Raw genomic sequence first — 15,734 nt, 5'->3', positions numbered from 1 at the left:
TTGTACAAATGTTTCTCCCTTGAGGTTTCCACTCGCATTGTTCATATCATTTGCATTATTAACTTACATAACGAATTTATAATCTTTAATCATAAATATTTGAAATTTTATGAAATGAAAGGTATGTGTCAAGTTAACAGTGTATCTTTAGTTTCTGTTTTTTAATTTGTAATATTTTCAAGTAGTACAAAGGGGTATTACTACAATTATTTAATGAATCTTAAGTATAAATATTTATAGTACATTTCAAAGTAAAATATTTACTATAGGTCTTTGTAATGGTTTCTGGTGGACGAGTTACCATTGCTTAGGCATATAGGAGATATATATATATATACATACATACACGCGCGCGCATACACCCACACGCACACACACACACACACACATATTTATTTTAATGCATTATACATATTATATGTCATTTCATATCTAGATTCCTGGGAATTCATGACATTTTTACATACAAGAAATATGTTTGAAACTAATTAAAAAGATTTTACAAAAGAAACGAATGACGTTTCAAAATCTTATCGATATTTCCCATCTCAGTTTTGTACATTTTTTAACAGTGTATCTAAACAAATATTAAAACAAAAAAAACAACTATTCCAGTGATAACTGTTAACATATAAATTATATATTTATAGACTTCACAGTCTATTGCACATAACATACTTAATGCTTTATTGAAAGCAAACACATACTATTTTTTCATTAGCAATAAGTTTGTTAGATATAAAAATGTACATGTTTCTAGCTACTTTGATTGACATTAAAAGTGTGCAACTTACACTTGTTATGTTATATATTTTCGTGTATTATATTAATAAGCAAATAAAGAACATTAAATAAATTATAACTATCGATAATATAAACCTGATATATTCTTTCAAAATTGTTTTATAATGTAATTATGTAAACATAATCTTAATAGATAATGATATAGTATAATACTGATATATGTTTATAGTTAATACAATATTTTTCTTTAAACAAAAATATTGTATTTAAACAAGCATGAAACATTGGAAGGTATATATTTTGTAAAAGAAATTAAATGGAATGCATACTTTTAATTCGTAAAATGTATTTACAATTCTTGTTTTGTATAATAGTTAGGATCGGAAATTGCGGCATTTGGGTCACACGTGAAAGATACAGTCAATGCATAACGAATTCCAGATTGCACTCTTTCAACCGCATGTAGATTTTCGCTACCCGAAGTAAACATAGATACTCTACCTACAAAATAAGTTTGAAGTCAAAGTTAGTCCTCTATTTTTTGCATGTATGATTTTCAATTACAATAATGTACAGTTGAATTTCGTCAAATTCGAGACACAGCAGTGAAATTTTCGTGTGCAGGTAGCGTATTTCTTCTCTTCGATTAATCGATTATCGATTCTCTACTTCCGGTGGTGAGGGAAGAGTAGGAATGGATCGTGAGAATTCAACCGTGCATTACTGTACTATTATTATTTACCTTTTCGAGGCTCCACCGTTGTATTAACATTATCTTTATCAATAAATATAAATCGACCTCCTTCGAAGTCTCTCCCAAAGTCGTTCAAATAAAGTAAGGACGTATAATGAAATGATTTGTAGGTTACCTAAAAAAAAAATTCAATTCAGAAACGAAATATTATTAACTAATTAATATACGCACCTTGTCGACATGACGATGCCAATATACATCGTGTATTGTTTTTGCAGATACATTAGTCATTCGAGAAAAGAATGTGGGTTTTGTTAGATATATTTTATTGGACGATACTCCAAAATTATGTGCTACCGCATGTTGTATTTTAGTTTTGACTACCCTGCAAATATAAAACATTGTGTAACTATTAATAATTATATGCTTTTTTAAAATAAATACAACAAATTTACTTACTTATAAATTGCAAAATCAGCACTATTAAATATCTTTTTTGCTTCTGGTAGTGTATAGATATTGATAAAACCAAGACCTTTGCTTAATGCACCAGAATGAAGATCCAGAATACTTGCACCTCCATTGGACCCACCTAAACTTAAACCACTTGTTGCTATTTTTAATAGAATATCAGTTTCTGTTGATGACACTAGTTTATCTGTAACTATCCTTCCACATTTTTCAGGCATGCACTCTGGATATTCGTCTGTTTCCGCTTTATAATCATTTGAACACTCAACATATTGCGTACGACTTAATAAAATCTCTTTTTGCTTTGCTAGATGAACTTCTTTACCCTGTTTACTATTATACCAAATTATAAACAACACTGCAAGTATTAGGGCACAACGCGACCATACTCTTTGATAAGGAAATGTCAAAGAAGGGCCATACTTTCTGGAAAATGATATATCTTTTAAATTTCATACATGATATATTGGTAATTAATATTATTACGCTAATACTTTAGGGTTAAACGTGTTATCGAAATTAACCTATAAAGAAAAATATGAATTTAATTTACACTAAAAATTATAAAAAGGGAATAAAACATGAAGCGATATTTAATATTTGTAACACTTAGTATTTTACAAATTAAGGACATAATTAAACTTTACATCCAAAAATAATATTTTTGTATTACATACAATTTTACGTTTTCCTTTGACGTATCTTTTACACTTTCTTCGGATTTCTCTTCTTTTTGATTCGTCTTTTCCTTTTTTATTTGCTTCTTCTTACCCTTTTTAATCACCTGTGACATTTTCCAAATAGTACTTTTAACAAACTTACTTTAACGACATTTGAGTCAACGTGTGTACGCATGTGATATACAATATCAAGTAATACTGTGATTAATAATCTACTAGTGTAATGTATTATTACGTAACTTATAAAAGTAAATCAGTATTAATGTATTATTCTAAAATATTAAATATTTGCGTTCGAATGTTTTATTCAAATAAGATACTTCGATATTTTAAATATCTACTGTGCACATATACATATGTATATACACTCGAGGAGCGGTGGACATAGAATTGTTGCATTACACTTTTATACAAAATTTGTATTCTCCCTGAAATTGTGCCTTTTTCAATAATAGTAACCGTGCATCTGTATTATTGCCACGTTTTTTCCGTGGGTGTATACTTGTACATCACTAAAGTATGTAGTAAGGTTTTTTACAACACTATATAACAAAATCTCTCGTACGACTTTTATATATAAATTAAAAATTTAATTCTACAGTTGTAGAATTATTCTACATTATTTTCTGAACATTGAAACCTAATATTTCGCGAAAATGCATAAAAATACATTTCTTTATACTTCAAACTTAATTACACATGGAGAAATACTTACCCTCCTCAAATCTAAATAAATATAAATGTCGATGTAAAATTTTTTATATTTTATTATCATGTAATTTTAAATAGTTTTTATACATATGATACAATATACATATTATATTATTCAGATTAAGAATATATGTATGTACACAATATATGTCATGATTAAATCAAGTAATACAATACATTATATTATGAATGGAAAAATTTCAAATATATAATAATACCAAGTATGGTTATTTCCAACAATATAATTAAAATTAATACAAATTTATTCATTAAAATATTTCTTCGCATAATGTGTAATACTCGTCGTGTTTTATCCAATTCTTCATCAGTATGTGATAATCTTCTTTTTGCTCGCAATAATTGTTCTCTTTGTACATGTAATTCAGAAATTACTTCTGTCCCTATTTGTTCACTCTCAATTGCAATTGCTTGGGATCTTGAAATTGATTCGTGTGATCTTTGTAATACTGCATCACCTTCCAGTAATGTACGTCGATGTTCTTCATCCCAGTTGACTCCAAAATTCATTGTGATGTTATTAAATTAAATTTATAAAAGAAAAACAAAATTTGTTTAAATTTCAAGATTCATCATAATTTCCATAAATTCGTTTTCCTTAACTGAAATCATCAGTACATATTATAAAGTTAATTACATTATTAAAGAATAAAAATCTGTAATAAAATAATTATTTAAATAATATTAAAATTTGTTCATTAAAACTATTGTGGTGCAAATCAAATTCTATGATCATAAATTCCATTTCTTCAATTGTTAGATTATCTAATTGCTAAAACATAAACTTTTTAATCATGAAATCTAGGGCTTTCAATGCAATTTTCACTTCATAATAATCTAAATAACCATCAGTATTGTTATCACTGTTCATTAAATAAAATAACCGTTTCATCAAATTTTTCTTCACATTTTTCTCAATTTTTGCTTACAATATTTAACATAATTGATGACAACCATTTAAATATTGCTGAAATTAGATTAAAGTTTACCTTTTAACTGAAACGTAGGTGACGTTAAGATCGATCAACTTCTTTTGTTATAGTCTGATTATAAAACAAATAATTCTGGTTGGCAACACACCCTTGTTTTCAATATTTTCTTTGTACATATTTACATTTGTATCTGAATTGTTCGCTAATTGTAGCTATAAGTTACAACTATATTATATTTAACTATTAACCTCTAAAGATTCGATAAAACGGATCCTTTGGCTTCCGACAAGATACGTCATATGTCAGAGAAATACTGAGTGGTAGGGAAAGTCGACATGCCAGATCTGCTCGTGCTCAGCAGTGTGACCAGATCTTTAGTAGGTATATTTTCGCGCGCTTTTACCACGTTCTCGTATATCTTGTTATTAACGTTGCGTTCAATAAATATACAAGTAAAAGTCCGTTATACGTGGTTACAATGGATAGTAAGTAGATTTCCTTGCTCGTAAAATACTTAATAACGATACATAGGAAGATAATTTAATAGTAGGGTTATCATTGAACGAAATTAATACACGAGTACAGAGAAAGGTAATCATTTTGTTTTAGCACCACTTAAAATATCAAATTGGACTCCTGCACACGTTATTGCAAATCAATCAAGTTGCAACTTGCTTCTGGAAAATCCGGATGCTTTAAAGGAAATTCCTTCATTAAACAATGCACCTCTTCATAATTTCACGGACTGGCAATTAGTTCGTTTTAGAGGAATGGTTCAAGACATGCATAATCCAGAGTTCTATTTCGAAAAATACGAAGTAAAAAATAATGAAACTGAAACTTACGAAGTTAGATGTGGAATGTATGCTGATTATGTTCAGTGCCTGGTAATTAGATCTTTGCATTATATTCGAACTATTGAATGTTTCTGCTTTTCATTTGGCCTCTAGTACATCATTTTATCCATGTCTAAATTCTATGGACATTCTGGATTAATGTAAGAGGCCTATAGTAAATACTTAAGGTAGTTACAGGTGTGAGATACTAGAAGAACAGTTTATCTCATGTATAAAATTGCCAACAATATTTAGTTTATAGCATATATATTTTGTAATTAGTGTATTTCTAAAATTCCACTAATTTGAATATTAATCCTATTAATACTTCTATTAGCCTCATGAAGAGATTTTAATTGACTCAGAGAAAAACCAAAATTCAGAAAGACATACTTGCTTTGTTATATCGATACCTGGTTTGAATGATTGGGCAAAGGAAAAGTATGAACACTTTCCTCATCATGATACAAAAACAGCTAGTAATAAACGAAATTTAGATGAAAATAGCTGTGAAACCATGGATTGTTCTGAGCCAGCTCCAAAAAAAGAGAAGGTCTCATCAAATGAAGATGATGAAAAAATGGATACTACTGAACATAAAATAAAACAAACTATATTTTCAAAAGAATACATATTAAACTTCCCAATTTCTGTGGATGATGGTAAAGCTTGCATTGTCAAGGTTACTAAATATTTTTTTTACTTCCGTTTTTAGAGTAAATATCAATAAAGTATAAATTATGTAAGAAATTTTTTTTAATAAGTTGTGTATTTATTTATAGATATATGAGGAAACAGCTTTAAAATTGAACGAAGTTATTGAAATAATAGGTTTTATATCTTTAAATCCTTGTCAAAATACTATTGATGACTTTGAGATGACAGAAGCTGAAATGAATGTTCATCATCCACCCACTTCTATTGTTCCTCGGTTACACGCTGTAAAAATAATTCGTCTTTCTAAGCAGGGTATTGCAAATGTCCCAGAAATATTGTCTAAAGCACAATTAATAAGAAGTGACCTTCACATGATGTTCAGTCAACTTCTCTTTGGGGATAAACTAGCTGCAGATTACCTAATCTGTCATCTACTCTCTTCAATGTAGATATTAAGTTTATTTTTATAATTACATAGAGAAACGAAGCATGAAGTTTACAAAAGTATTATTCTCTTTCTAGCTATTTGAGGAGAGAATACTTTCATCTTGGTGCTTATCCATTAAATATAACACATTTTCCTGTTGCTAAATACAAGACATTCGCGAAAGATTTGTATAGATTTTTAACGCTACTTATAGAAAAGAGTCATTTATTGGAAATTACTCTGGAAAACTTAAACGATTTGACCTTATCACCAAAGTATGTAGGCAAATTATGCGATGCAATCTTCATCTATAAGGTTACATTAAAATAATAATTGCGAATCTTTATATATTTGTTGCTAGAAAAGACTATGAATCCAATAGGCTAACCAGTGGAGTGCTTCAACTTAGCGACAACACTCATCTCGTAATAGACGAGACGGGACTAACTGTTGGTCAAGTTTCGCAAGCTGGGCGAGAAAATTATAATACGATTTGCGAGTTAATTAATTTCCAACGAGTGATGTACGATTTTAAATTTTATAAAATGGAGTACGAGACTGATATTCCGGTTTTGATTTTATCAGAATCGAAGTCGTTTATTCCTGTACGTAAGAAGTTTTACGGAAATCTCGAAACTCGAAAGATTCGATTAATCGACAAATTCATATAATGTACGTTTATTTCAGTGTCAGACCCAAGTTGCTTTGAAGGTAGATTCAGAATCAGAAAATCTTTACCCAAAAGTATTGGAAGTCGCGGAACAATATTTAAAAAATGAAAATCGACTAACAAATATTCGTCAGTATTTAAATCTTCTAAAAAATGTGAAATTCGATTTCAACGAAAATATATTAAACGTAATAGAATTTGCGTTTCATACGTTAATACTACGACATTTATACAATCGAATCTTTTTAATTTGCTTTTTCTTTTAGGAAATTCAAAATGATTTTGTACAGATGAGACAAACGAGGAAAAATATAACAATGGATCATTTACATGGATTAATGATCCTGGCTAGATTATTGTCGTTATCGCACGGATCGAACACGTTAACCACAGAGTACTGGAAAGAAGCTGTTGAAATGGAAGTAAAGAGATTAGATAGATTGCCAGAGAAGAAATGAAATTAAATGGTATGATTGATAGACACAATAATGTTAAATATACTGCTTTATTATATTTTTATACATTTGTATGGAAGTTCTTTTGTGCATCTCTGTAATTAGTATTTAAATTAAAGAGGACTATATTTTTTAACATTGACGTCTAATCAATGTACCAAATTTACGAAATGGTAAACAAACTAGAGCTATCAAAAACTTTTCTACACTGACCTATTGCGTTGCAAGAGCGATTGTAAATATCTACCAAAGTACATTAATTTACAGATACGCTAAATTCCATTTTTAAAAATGGAAATAGCAAATTGTTACTTTTTCATCCGTCCTTAGAAAATATTTCCAATCAGAAATATTTTCAAGAAGTACTCGACCTACAATATAGTACATTAACTTATCGTACAAGAACCTGAAGCATATTAATCGTCTTCTAATCGGCGTAGTTGTTCGAATTCCAATTTTCCAATGATCGTGAAAATGGTATTTGTCGGTGTAATATTCTTCGTTTAAAAAAAAAATTAAAAGAAACATTTTTGATTCTTTTTATTTCGAATTATTCGTCGACAATATAAAATTGAAAATAAATTAAGGATAGCATTAATTTACATTTTCTGCGTCGAACATTTTCGTTATCCGTAAAAAAGATTGTCGTTATTCGAAGCGATTTCTTTCTCCGTATAGAATTTCGAGTCAAATCTTAACTTACGCTCGCGTATGTTTGGTTTCATGAACGCACGTATCGTCCAAGACTTTTTGCACTGCAGCCGCGTCTCTTAGTCTGCCAAGCCTTTCCTCGCGTTCTTTTCTTATTAATTCTAGTCCCTTTTTCGCGGCTTGGGCATACCTTTTCGACAACGCTACTTCCCCTTTCGCTCCCGGAATGTGACCCGTGTAACCCACGATCGGTGGCCTTTCAGGGGACACTTCATAATCTGCAACAATGACTGGATATTAAATAGATGTATTTTGTCAGGTTTTTAATAAGAATAAAATACTATGTATTTTTTTTCAGGTGTACGTGGTCCACAGTTTAAAAATCGAAGTTAATCGTCTAGAGTGATAATTGAACGAAGCGTTGGTTCAAGTAAGCATGATTTATTTTTGTGTCTGCATGTTCCTATTTTTTGTTAAGTAATTATTGCTTGATTCCGCTGAAGAGGAACTCAAAGGGTTAATAAGGGTATGCTTATTTAGAGCAACGATACGTTCTAATTATAAATTATTTTTAGAATGATACAAACCATAATTCGAACACGTACGAAAAGTCGTACGATTTCGATCGTGATCGATCTCCATGGCCACGTTGTCCGCTCTCGCTCGGGCCAAAAGATTTCTGGAATCGCATCTCTCCGCTTGAGCTCTCATAGCTTCTCTGCGCGATCTCAGTTTGTTTTGATTTTCACGCCATTCCCTGGCACCTTCTTCCACGGCTCTCATAAAGGACAGACCGTACCTGCTATTAAATCCAGGAATATATCCTATAATTGAACGATCAAACGTTTCTTATTGTGTCCGTGCAACGATACAACCTCGACTTCGAACATGTACGCGTAAAAATCGCAGATCGCTTTAATTCCTTTACCCGTGTATCCCAATATATACGGCGGTGCTTTGAATAATTGCGCGTCGGTTTTCCAATCTCTCCTAATGTCATCTTTCCCGCAAGGGATCGAACCATTTTCGTGCACGTCCCGACCGGAACTCGGCCTGTAAGGTCCCGTCTTCAGGATTTTCTTTTCGAGTAATTCCTGCACGAACCCATGGAACTATCAACTTTATGAACGTACAGTGGACGAAATTTCTATAAGAACACCATGATATACTACCAGATGTTCGTTTATTCTATAAATATATGTTAGTAGCGTGTGAAAACCTTATGAACACTGCAGTATCGTTACCGTGAAACAGTGCATGTAAACAAACTCGCGTGTTCTCACTTTGGGCACATAAATATTAAAACGCTGACCGAGGTAAGAACGAAATTCGTATAAGAACAGGATGCCTCTTTTTTTCATTCGTTTATTCAGAATAGTGGTGTTCTTACAGAAATTTCGTTCACTGTTGGAATATCTCGCTCGTTGATCGATCAGATTTCGATCGCTCTTACCTTCATAATTTCTTCCGTGCTAGCCCCAAATCGCTTTCCGACTCGAAACTTGAGGGTAGGACAATGTCCGGTGTAGCTAAACGAACGAAACGTATTCGATGAAAGGTCAATTATTTATTCGACCAGTACATTTTAACTACAATTGTCACCGTGCAATACATACAGTATCGTAATATTATGGTAACGTATATTATCCTTACGGGGTGTGTACTATTAATTGTCGTATGCTGAAATTACATAATAAAAAGTGTTTGTCCGGTACTGTATGTACACTCCCGTCCGTAAGTCACCGGGCATTTAATAAGCGTGGAATAAAAACGAATTAACACTGTAAAGTTATGTAAATTATAAAATTAAATTAACACTAACTCGTTCGTAATAAGGTCGCTTCAGGAAATTGTATTTGTATCGTAATTTGCATTTTCCAAGACGGACGAGCAAAACGACCGGGTGACTTATGGACGATAGTGTATGTACGAGCGTTCGCGCGACTTTTTAACGATTTCCGTTTCGTCGCGGATGGTCGAACTTGACTCGATCGAAAGGAACAGCCGCTTTCTAAAACAATGTAGTCGCAGGACCGTAAAAGTGGACTACCGGTGACCCACTAAATCGAACAATTATTCTGCGACGGTCACGATGCGACGACAGAATTGGTTCGTGTACGGTTCGACACGAACGGGAGTCGCTCGATCCTCGGTACTTAAAACACTCGAGTTTAAAAAAAAAAATGGTTAAATATTTCATATTAAATTAGAATGTATTTTTATCGAACGAACAACGCGTCAAGAGTTTTTTGCCCATCTTTGTCTTAGAGGATTACAAGATCAGTGTCAAGGCGTTGACATCGATCTCGTTTCGCGAGACCGCGATGGATCCGTATAGGATTTACTGGGTTATTGGCGCGGAAAAAATGTCGCTACGTTCTCTGTACTCTGCGTTTAAAACTCGATCGTTTCCAAGAAAATTCACGCCTACTTAATACCGTCGACCGCACGCTTTTATAATTAGCTCTATATTTACTGCAATATGAGAATTTTATAACGTGGCATTTTCACATCTTCGTGAAACTATTCGAGGACGAGGTGTCGTGAAATTTCGCGTTATAGTTAGGCAAATATTGATACTGTCTCAACACGTTTACTGTCACGATAGTCGTTCATGTTTGGAGATATATTCTTAACGTTTGTTCAATGGGGTGGGTTTCGTTTCGATCGACGTGCCTGTATCGTTATAAATAATTTTCAAATGTACACCCTATTTTGCCGCTATCAGGGTGGCGTAACTCGCGTTAATTCGGAACGAATCGTTATCTCGTCGAGTTTACCTTGGACGCGAAAGTTTCTCGTTCGAATCGATCGACACGCGCGCAAATAGGATAAATTCGCCGACACAAGTGGTGGGTTTTGTGCGTGATTTCCTCGCGTGGTGGAATCACGGTGTAAAGCGTTTTGGTACCAGGACCGGTACCAGTTTCGTCGCGTAATTTAACTCGCGAATGGTACTCTAAAACTGCGCTTTCGCGCGCGAACCGGCAACATGCATTAGAAAATAAACTGTAAAGGCGTATCGAATCGATGATAGTAGATTAAAAGTAACTGTAGGCGCATTACTACTCCCGAGAATTGCGGATTCACGTTCAATTTTAACGCAGTCCAGATAAAAACAATTGTTAGAAGAATTCCGTAACGATTCTAAAATTGGTCAGTTATTGTAAAATTCTTCCCATCGAACCATCGCGTTTTTAAAATAGCTACAAAACACAACGATTTTCTGCTTCTCTTTTGTCCTGTGGACAATACGAGCACTATTGTTCATACGCATTCAATACCGCGATAGAAAATTTGCTTGTCCTTGCGTTTATGCCTGTTGATAACAATATAGCCAGTTTTCATTCTCTTAGTAAATTTTAATAGCAACTTTTACGTATTAATTACTCGTACGATGCGACTGAATATACAATGTAGAAACACCGAAAGCACGTTACGGTTCGATTGCCTCTCGTGTGCACCGGTAGTCCCCGGAACAATAGTAAAAGTGAAAAGTGCTTTCTTTCAACGAAATCGCCCGTGCGTGCACGTTATCGTTCATATCGTGTAGATCGTACCTATTAGTCATAAGTATTAGGGCACTTGGTCGAAACAAATTATACAAAATTCATTCATTCGCATCTTTTCTCTAAGAAAAATACGGGTCAAGTATTTTTGTTTTATACGAGGGTCGTTCGATAAGTCCTTAGAAAAAGAAATTATTTTAGGTAGATTTTTTTGTTATTTTTCAACATAGTCTCTTCCAAGCGTTTTTCCAACTTTTAAGCCATCTAAAAAGTAAGATTTCGAAAGGTCCTCAAAATAGGCGTCTGTTTGGGCGGTGACCTCCTTGTCGGACGTGAACCGTTGTCCGCCGAGCCATTTTTTAAAGTTTGGAAATAAAAAAAAGTCACTGGGGGCGAAATCCAGTGAATACAATGGATGTTGTAATAATTCGAACTTTAATTCCATGATTTTGGCCATCGAAACTGCACAGGTCTGCATCCGTGCATTATCTCGATGCAAGATCGACAATAAAAATGAAACCATGTGGTGGATATAACTGAAACTTTGACAGTTGTCTAGTGAGTCATGATGCTTACTAAAAACAAACCATTTTCGATGGTTCGAGCGCCAGGTCTTGGATTTTCTAACACTTATTGAACGACCCTCGTATGTTAAAATGAAACCAGGAAAATTATTGTTCACGAAGTTACAGTGGTTCTAAAGTTGATAATCTTTCCGACCAAGTGCCCTATTAGTTGTGGCGAACGGTGCACGTGTTTCAAGTTCGATTTTTCGTTTTCATTGTCGCGTGTGCTGGATTTGTACAGCGTACGTTACGCAACGAGAGATAAACGAGAGAACATTTAGCATGAACGGTAAGCGTTGCAAATCCAATTAAGCCGTTTAATACAATACAACGGCAAAGGAGGTCTTTGGCGCATAAATTGAATCAAAGTACCCGTTTACGGTGTACGCTTCGCTCGCTAAATAAAGCATCGCTGGAAAACGAAACGAGTCGTTCCATTCGATCGTAATACGTAAACGGATACAAGCCAGTGTCTGAGGCCGCAGTTCCACTTGTGTAACGCGTGGCTCGGAACAATATTAACGATGAGACGGGAACAGTGGCTAAGGTTTTTTATTTTTTATTTTTCAGATCCCACTTGGATGCTGCAACGATTAGATTTTAAGACGGGTTGTAAACTTGAAGTGCCCCGGCTACCAATGACCACCATGTTAATCGATCCAAATGAATCCACGAAAAACAGTCGAATATAAAGGATCTTGATTATATTTTATTCCATTGCCCGATTGTGGAATGTTAACAGTCAAACGATTGAAGACTTTCAAGACTTGGAAGTACTGGCTACCAATGACCATCGTGTTAATCGATTTAAATGAATGCATGAAAAACAGTCGAATATAAAGGATCTTGATTATATTTTATTCCATTGCCCGATTATGGAATGTTAACAGTCAAACGATTGAAGACTTTCAAGACTTGGAAGTACCGGCTACCAATGACCACCGTGTTAATCGATTCAAATGAATCCATGAAAAACAGTCGAATATAAAGGATCTTGATTATATTTTATTCCATTGCCCGATCATGGAATGTTAACAGCCAAACAATTTGAATCTTCGGTATAATTTATAATAGATCTAAATAATTGGTACAGCTTGCTTATTATTAAAAGAAAAAGTCCAATATAAATGTAAAAGTAGAAGTAAATTGAGGCGTGTTACGCAAAGTGAGACTGCGACCGAAGCGGTTTTTGTTTGTTGTGGGAAAGCAGACGAGCCTTACCCGGGTAAATGAGCGCCATAATTTTGCCTAAAGAAGCGTTTCCTTTGTTCTTCGGCGACTGGATCGAAAACCATTTTCTTATTGTTTGCACGATCACGATATAGAGTAAAGTAACGTTGCTCCTTCCGCCGCGGTCTTCATTTTCCCGCCAATATCGCTGGATCTCTTTGGATTTTATTCGATCACGGGTTACGGATGCGCGCTACTTACGATCGAACTGTTACGGGAACAGACTTAGCGATCAACTGGAGGACGGATAATAGCGTCCTGGACGTTAGGCGACGCGGAACACGTACCGTACAGCTCGCGTTACAACGCGAGGAGAGGTGCCGAAGGAAGTGTTACGCATGGCCAGGTTCAGCCCGCGCACCAGCGAAATAAAACGGTATACAGGGTGTTCGGCCACCCCCTGGGAAAAATTTTAATGGGAGATTCTTGAGGCTAAAATAAGACGACAATAAAGAATATCAATTTCTTGACTGAGGCTCCATTAAAAAATTATTAAAAATTTTAAATCATTCTGAAAAAATTATATTTAGTTACAGGGATGAATTACAAGCATTTTTGGTGAATAGACATACCCCCGAAATCCTACCCACTTTCGAGAAAAAAATTCGAGTAGCTATCGAAATTTTCAGACGAAATTAAAAAATTTCAAATCATACTAAAAAAATTATATTTAGCTACAGGGGTTAATTACAAACATTTTTGGTGAATAGACATACCCCCGAAATCCTACCCACTTTCGAGAAAAAAATTCGAGTAGCTATCGAAATTGTCAGACGAAATTAAAAAATTTCAAATCATACTAAAAAAATTATATTTAGCTACAGGGGTCAATTACAAGCATTTTTGGTGAATAGACATACCCCCGAAATCCTACCCACTTTCGAGAAAAAAAATCGAGTAGGTATCGAAATTTTCAGACGAAATTAAAAAATTTCAAATCATATTAAAAAAATTATATTTAGTTACAGGGGTAAATTACAAGCATTTTTGGTGAATAGACATACCCCCGAAATCCTACCCACTTTCGAGAAAAAAATTCGAGTTGGTACTGAAATTTTCAGACGAAATTAAAAAATTTCAAATCATATTAAAAAAATTATATTTAGTTACAGGGGTAAATTACAAGCATTTTTGGTGAATAGACATACCCCCGAAATCCTACCCACTTTCGAGAAAAAAATTCGAGTTGGTACTGAAATTTTCAGACGAAATTAAAAAATTTCAGATCATATTAAAAAAATTATATTTAGCTACAGGGGTGAATTACAAGCATTTTTGGTGAATAGACATACCCCTGAATTCCTACCCACTTTCGAGAAAAAAATTCGAGTAGATATCGAAATTTTTCGACGAAATTAAAAAATTTCAAATCATATTAAAAAAATTATATTTAGTTATAGGGGTGAATTACAAGCATTTTTGGTGAATAAACATACCCCCGAAATCCTACCCACTTTCGAGAAAAAAATTCGAGTAGCTATCGAAATTGTCAGACGAAATTAAAAAATTTCAAATCATATTAAAAAAATTATATTTAGTTATAGGGATGAATTACAAGCATTTTTGGTGAATAGACATACCCCCGAAATCCTACCCACTTTCGAGAAAAAAATTCGAGTTGGTACTGAAATTTTCAGACGAAATTAAAAAATTTCAAATCATATTAAAAAAATTATATTTAGTTATAGGGGTGAATTACAAGCATTTTTGGTGAATAGACATACCCCCAAAATCCTACCCACTTTCTAGAAAAAAATTCAGTACGGGCGAAACTTTAGACGTTAATAACTTTTTAACGAGGCTTCAATTAAGAAATTGATATTCTTGATTTTCGTCTTATTTTGGCCTGTAGAATCTCCCATTGAAATTTTTTGTATAGTCGTTCTGGCGATCTTAACGCAAAAGGTACATTTGATCGAAGACATGCGCCCCTACAACGTTTCGGAGTCGACGATCGGATCGATACCGATACTATTGATGATATTCTGTCGATTCGATACCAAAGTACTCGATAAGAAGGATATGTATCAAAATTGTAAATACTCGGTATCAATTGTCAATTTATTAAAGCGTGATATTATGATTAACTAAGAATTGAACATTCAAGTACTCGATTTAGTTTGAACGATTCAAACTAAACCCAGAATGTTTTCCCAAGCTGCTAAAATTAATCTGAACGAATACGAAATATTATCCATGTCGGTATTTCTATTGCAAACACGAGACAACGGTATATGATCGAGTTACCGTTATTTCATATATTACTTACGTTATTCTTCGTGAAGAAATAAAATAAAATAAATACGGATGCGTCCCTGTGAATCAAAGTTACTATATCGAACGCGTCGTCGATGATTTATTTAAAAAAAGAAAGTCTTTGTAACGCATAATGGGTCAGATTTGAAATTTAGCCGTTCAAATGAATTATATCTATTTTCTAGTTAAATCATTTCTACGGAAGTTGAATTAGAAGAGATTGTTTA

The 15,734-nt window shown here is 33.4% G+C and overlaps 4 protein-coding genes across 7 annotated transcripts; 1 reads left to right on the top strand and 3 right to left on the bottom strand.

The window, feature by feature from the left end:
• Positions 1 to 224: 224 nt before the first annotated feature.
• LOC143341960 (2-oxoglutarate and iron-dependent oxygenase domain-containing protein 3) lies at positions 225 to 3,043 on the bottom strand. Its single transcript, XM_076765402.1, has 5 exons — positions 2,587 to 3,043; positions 1,898 to 2,335; positions 1,670 to 1,823; positions 1,487 to 1,613; positions 225 to 1,245 (listed from the first exon to the last, which is right to left on the bottom strand). The coding sequence occupies exons 1-5, from the start codon at positions 2,700 to 2,702 to the stop codon at positions 1,094 to 1,096; spliced, it is 987 nt and encodes a 328-aa protein (XP_076621517.1). The 5' UTR covers positions 2,703 to 3,043; the 3' UTR covers positions 225 to 1,093.
• A 295-nt stretch (positions 3,044 to 3,338) lies between these two features.
• Vti1b (Vesicle transport through interaction with t-SNAREs 1b) lies at positions 3,339 to 4,538 on the bottom strand. The gene is made up of 2 exons (XM_076765405.1): positions 4,308 to 4,538; positions 3,339 to 3,920 (listed from the first exon to the last, which is right to left on the bottom strand). The coding sequence occupies exon 2, from the start codon at positions 3,826 to 3,828 to the stop codon at positions 3,484 to 3,486; it is 345 nt and encodes a 114-aa protein (XP_076621520.1). The 5' UTR covers positions 3,829 to 3,920; positions 4,308 to 4,538; the 3' UTR covers positions 3,339 to 3,483.
• A 58-nt stretch (positions 4,539 to 4,596) lies between these two features.
• Positions 4,597 to 13,259, top strand: LOC143341959 (mini-chromosome maintenance complex-binding protein). 3 transcript variants are annotated; one of them, XR_013079705.1, is made up of 10 exons: positions 4,597 to 4,735; positions 4,860 to 5,137; positions 5,424 to 5,768; positions 5,869 to 6,188; positions 6,266 to 6,445; positions 6,532 to 6,775; positions 6,858 to 7,028; positions 7,107 to 7,307; positions 8,305 to 8,376; positions 12,592 to 13,259. XR_013079705.1 is itself a non-coding variant. In XM_076765401.1 (9 exons), exons 1-8 carry the CDS (start codon positions 4,729 to 4,731, stop codon positions 7,296 to 7,298), a joined length of 1,737 nt encoding a protein of 578 aa, XP_076621516.1. In that variant the 5' UTR covers positions 4,597 to 4,728; the 3' UTR covers positions 7,299 to 7,307; positions 12,592 to 13,259. The 3 variants fall into 3 exon arrangements, 2 of the variants coding, with proteins under 2 accessions (XP_076621516.1, XP_076621515.1); XM_076765401.1 differs by lacking the exon at positions 8,305 to 8,376; XM_076765400.1 differs by lacking the exons at positions 8,305 to 8,376; positions 12,592 to 13,259 and having other exon boundaries at positions 7,107 to 7,413.
• Positions 7,327 to 13,371, bottom strand: LOC143341961 (ciliary microtubule inner protein 2B-like). 2 transcript variants are annotated; one of them, XM_076765403.1, is made up of 5 exons: positions 13,243 to 13,371; positions 9,400 to 9,475; positions 8,875 to 9,040; positions 8,534 to 8,770; positions 7,327 to 8,224 (listed from the first exon to the last, which is right to left on the bottom strand). In XM_076765403.1, exons 1-5 carry the CDS (start codon positions 13,314 to 13,316, stop codon positions 7,995 to 7,997), a joined length of 783 nt encoding a protein of 260 aa, XP_076621518.1. In that variant the 5' UTR covers positions 13,317 to 13,371; the 3' UTR covers positions 7,327 to 7,994. The 2 variants fall into 2 exon arrangements, with proteins under 2 accessions (XP_076621518.1, XP_076621519.1); XM_076765404.1 differs by lacking the exon at positions 13,243 to 13,371 and adding an exon at positions 9,563 to 9,612.
• Between the last annotated feature and the right edge of the window lie 2,363 nt (positions 13,372 to 15,734).

Source organism: Colletes latitarsis, chromosome 5 (genome assembly GCF_051014445.1).
Source record: "Colletes latitarsis isolate SP2378_abdomen chromosome 5, iyColLati1, whole genome shotgun sequence".
NCBI classification, from domain to species: Eukaryota; Metazoa; Arthropoda; class Insecta; order Hymenoptera; family Colletidae; genus Colletes; species Colletes latitarsis.
This window is presented reverse-complemented; position numbering and strand designations above follow the sequence as displayed.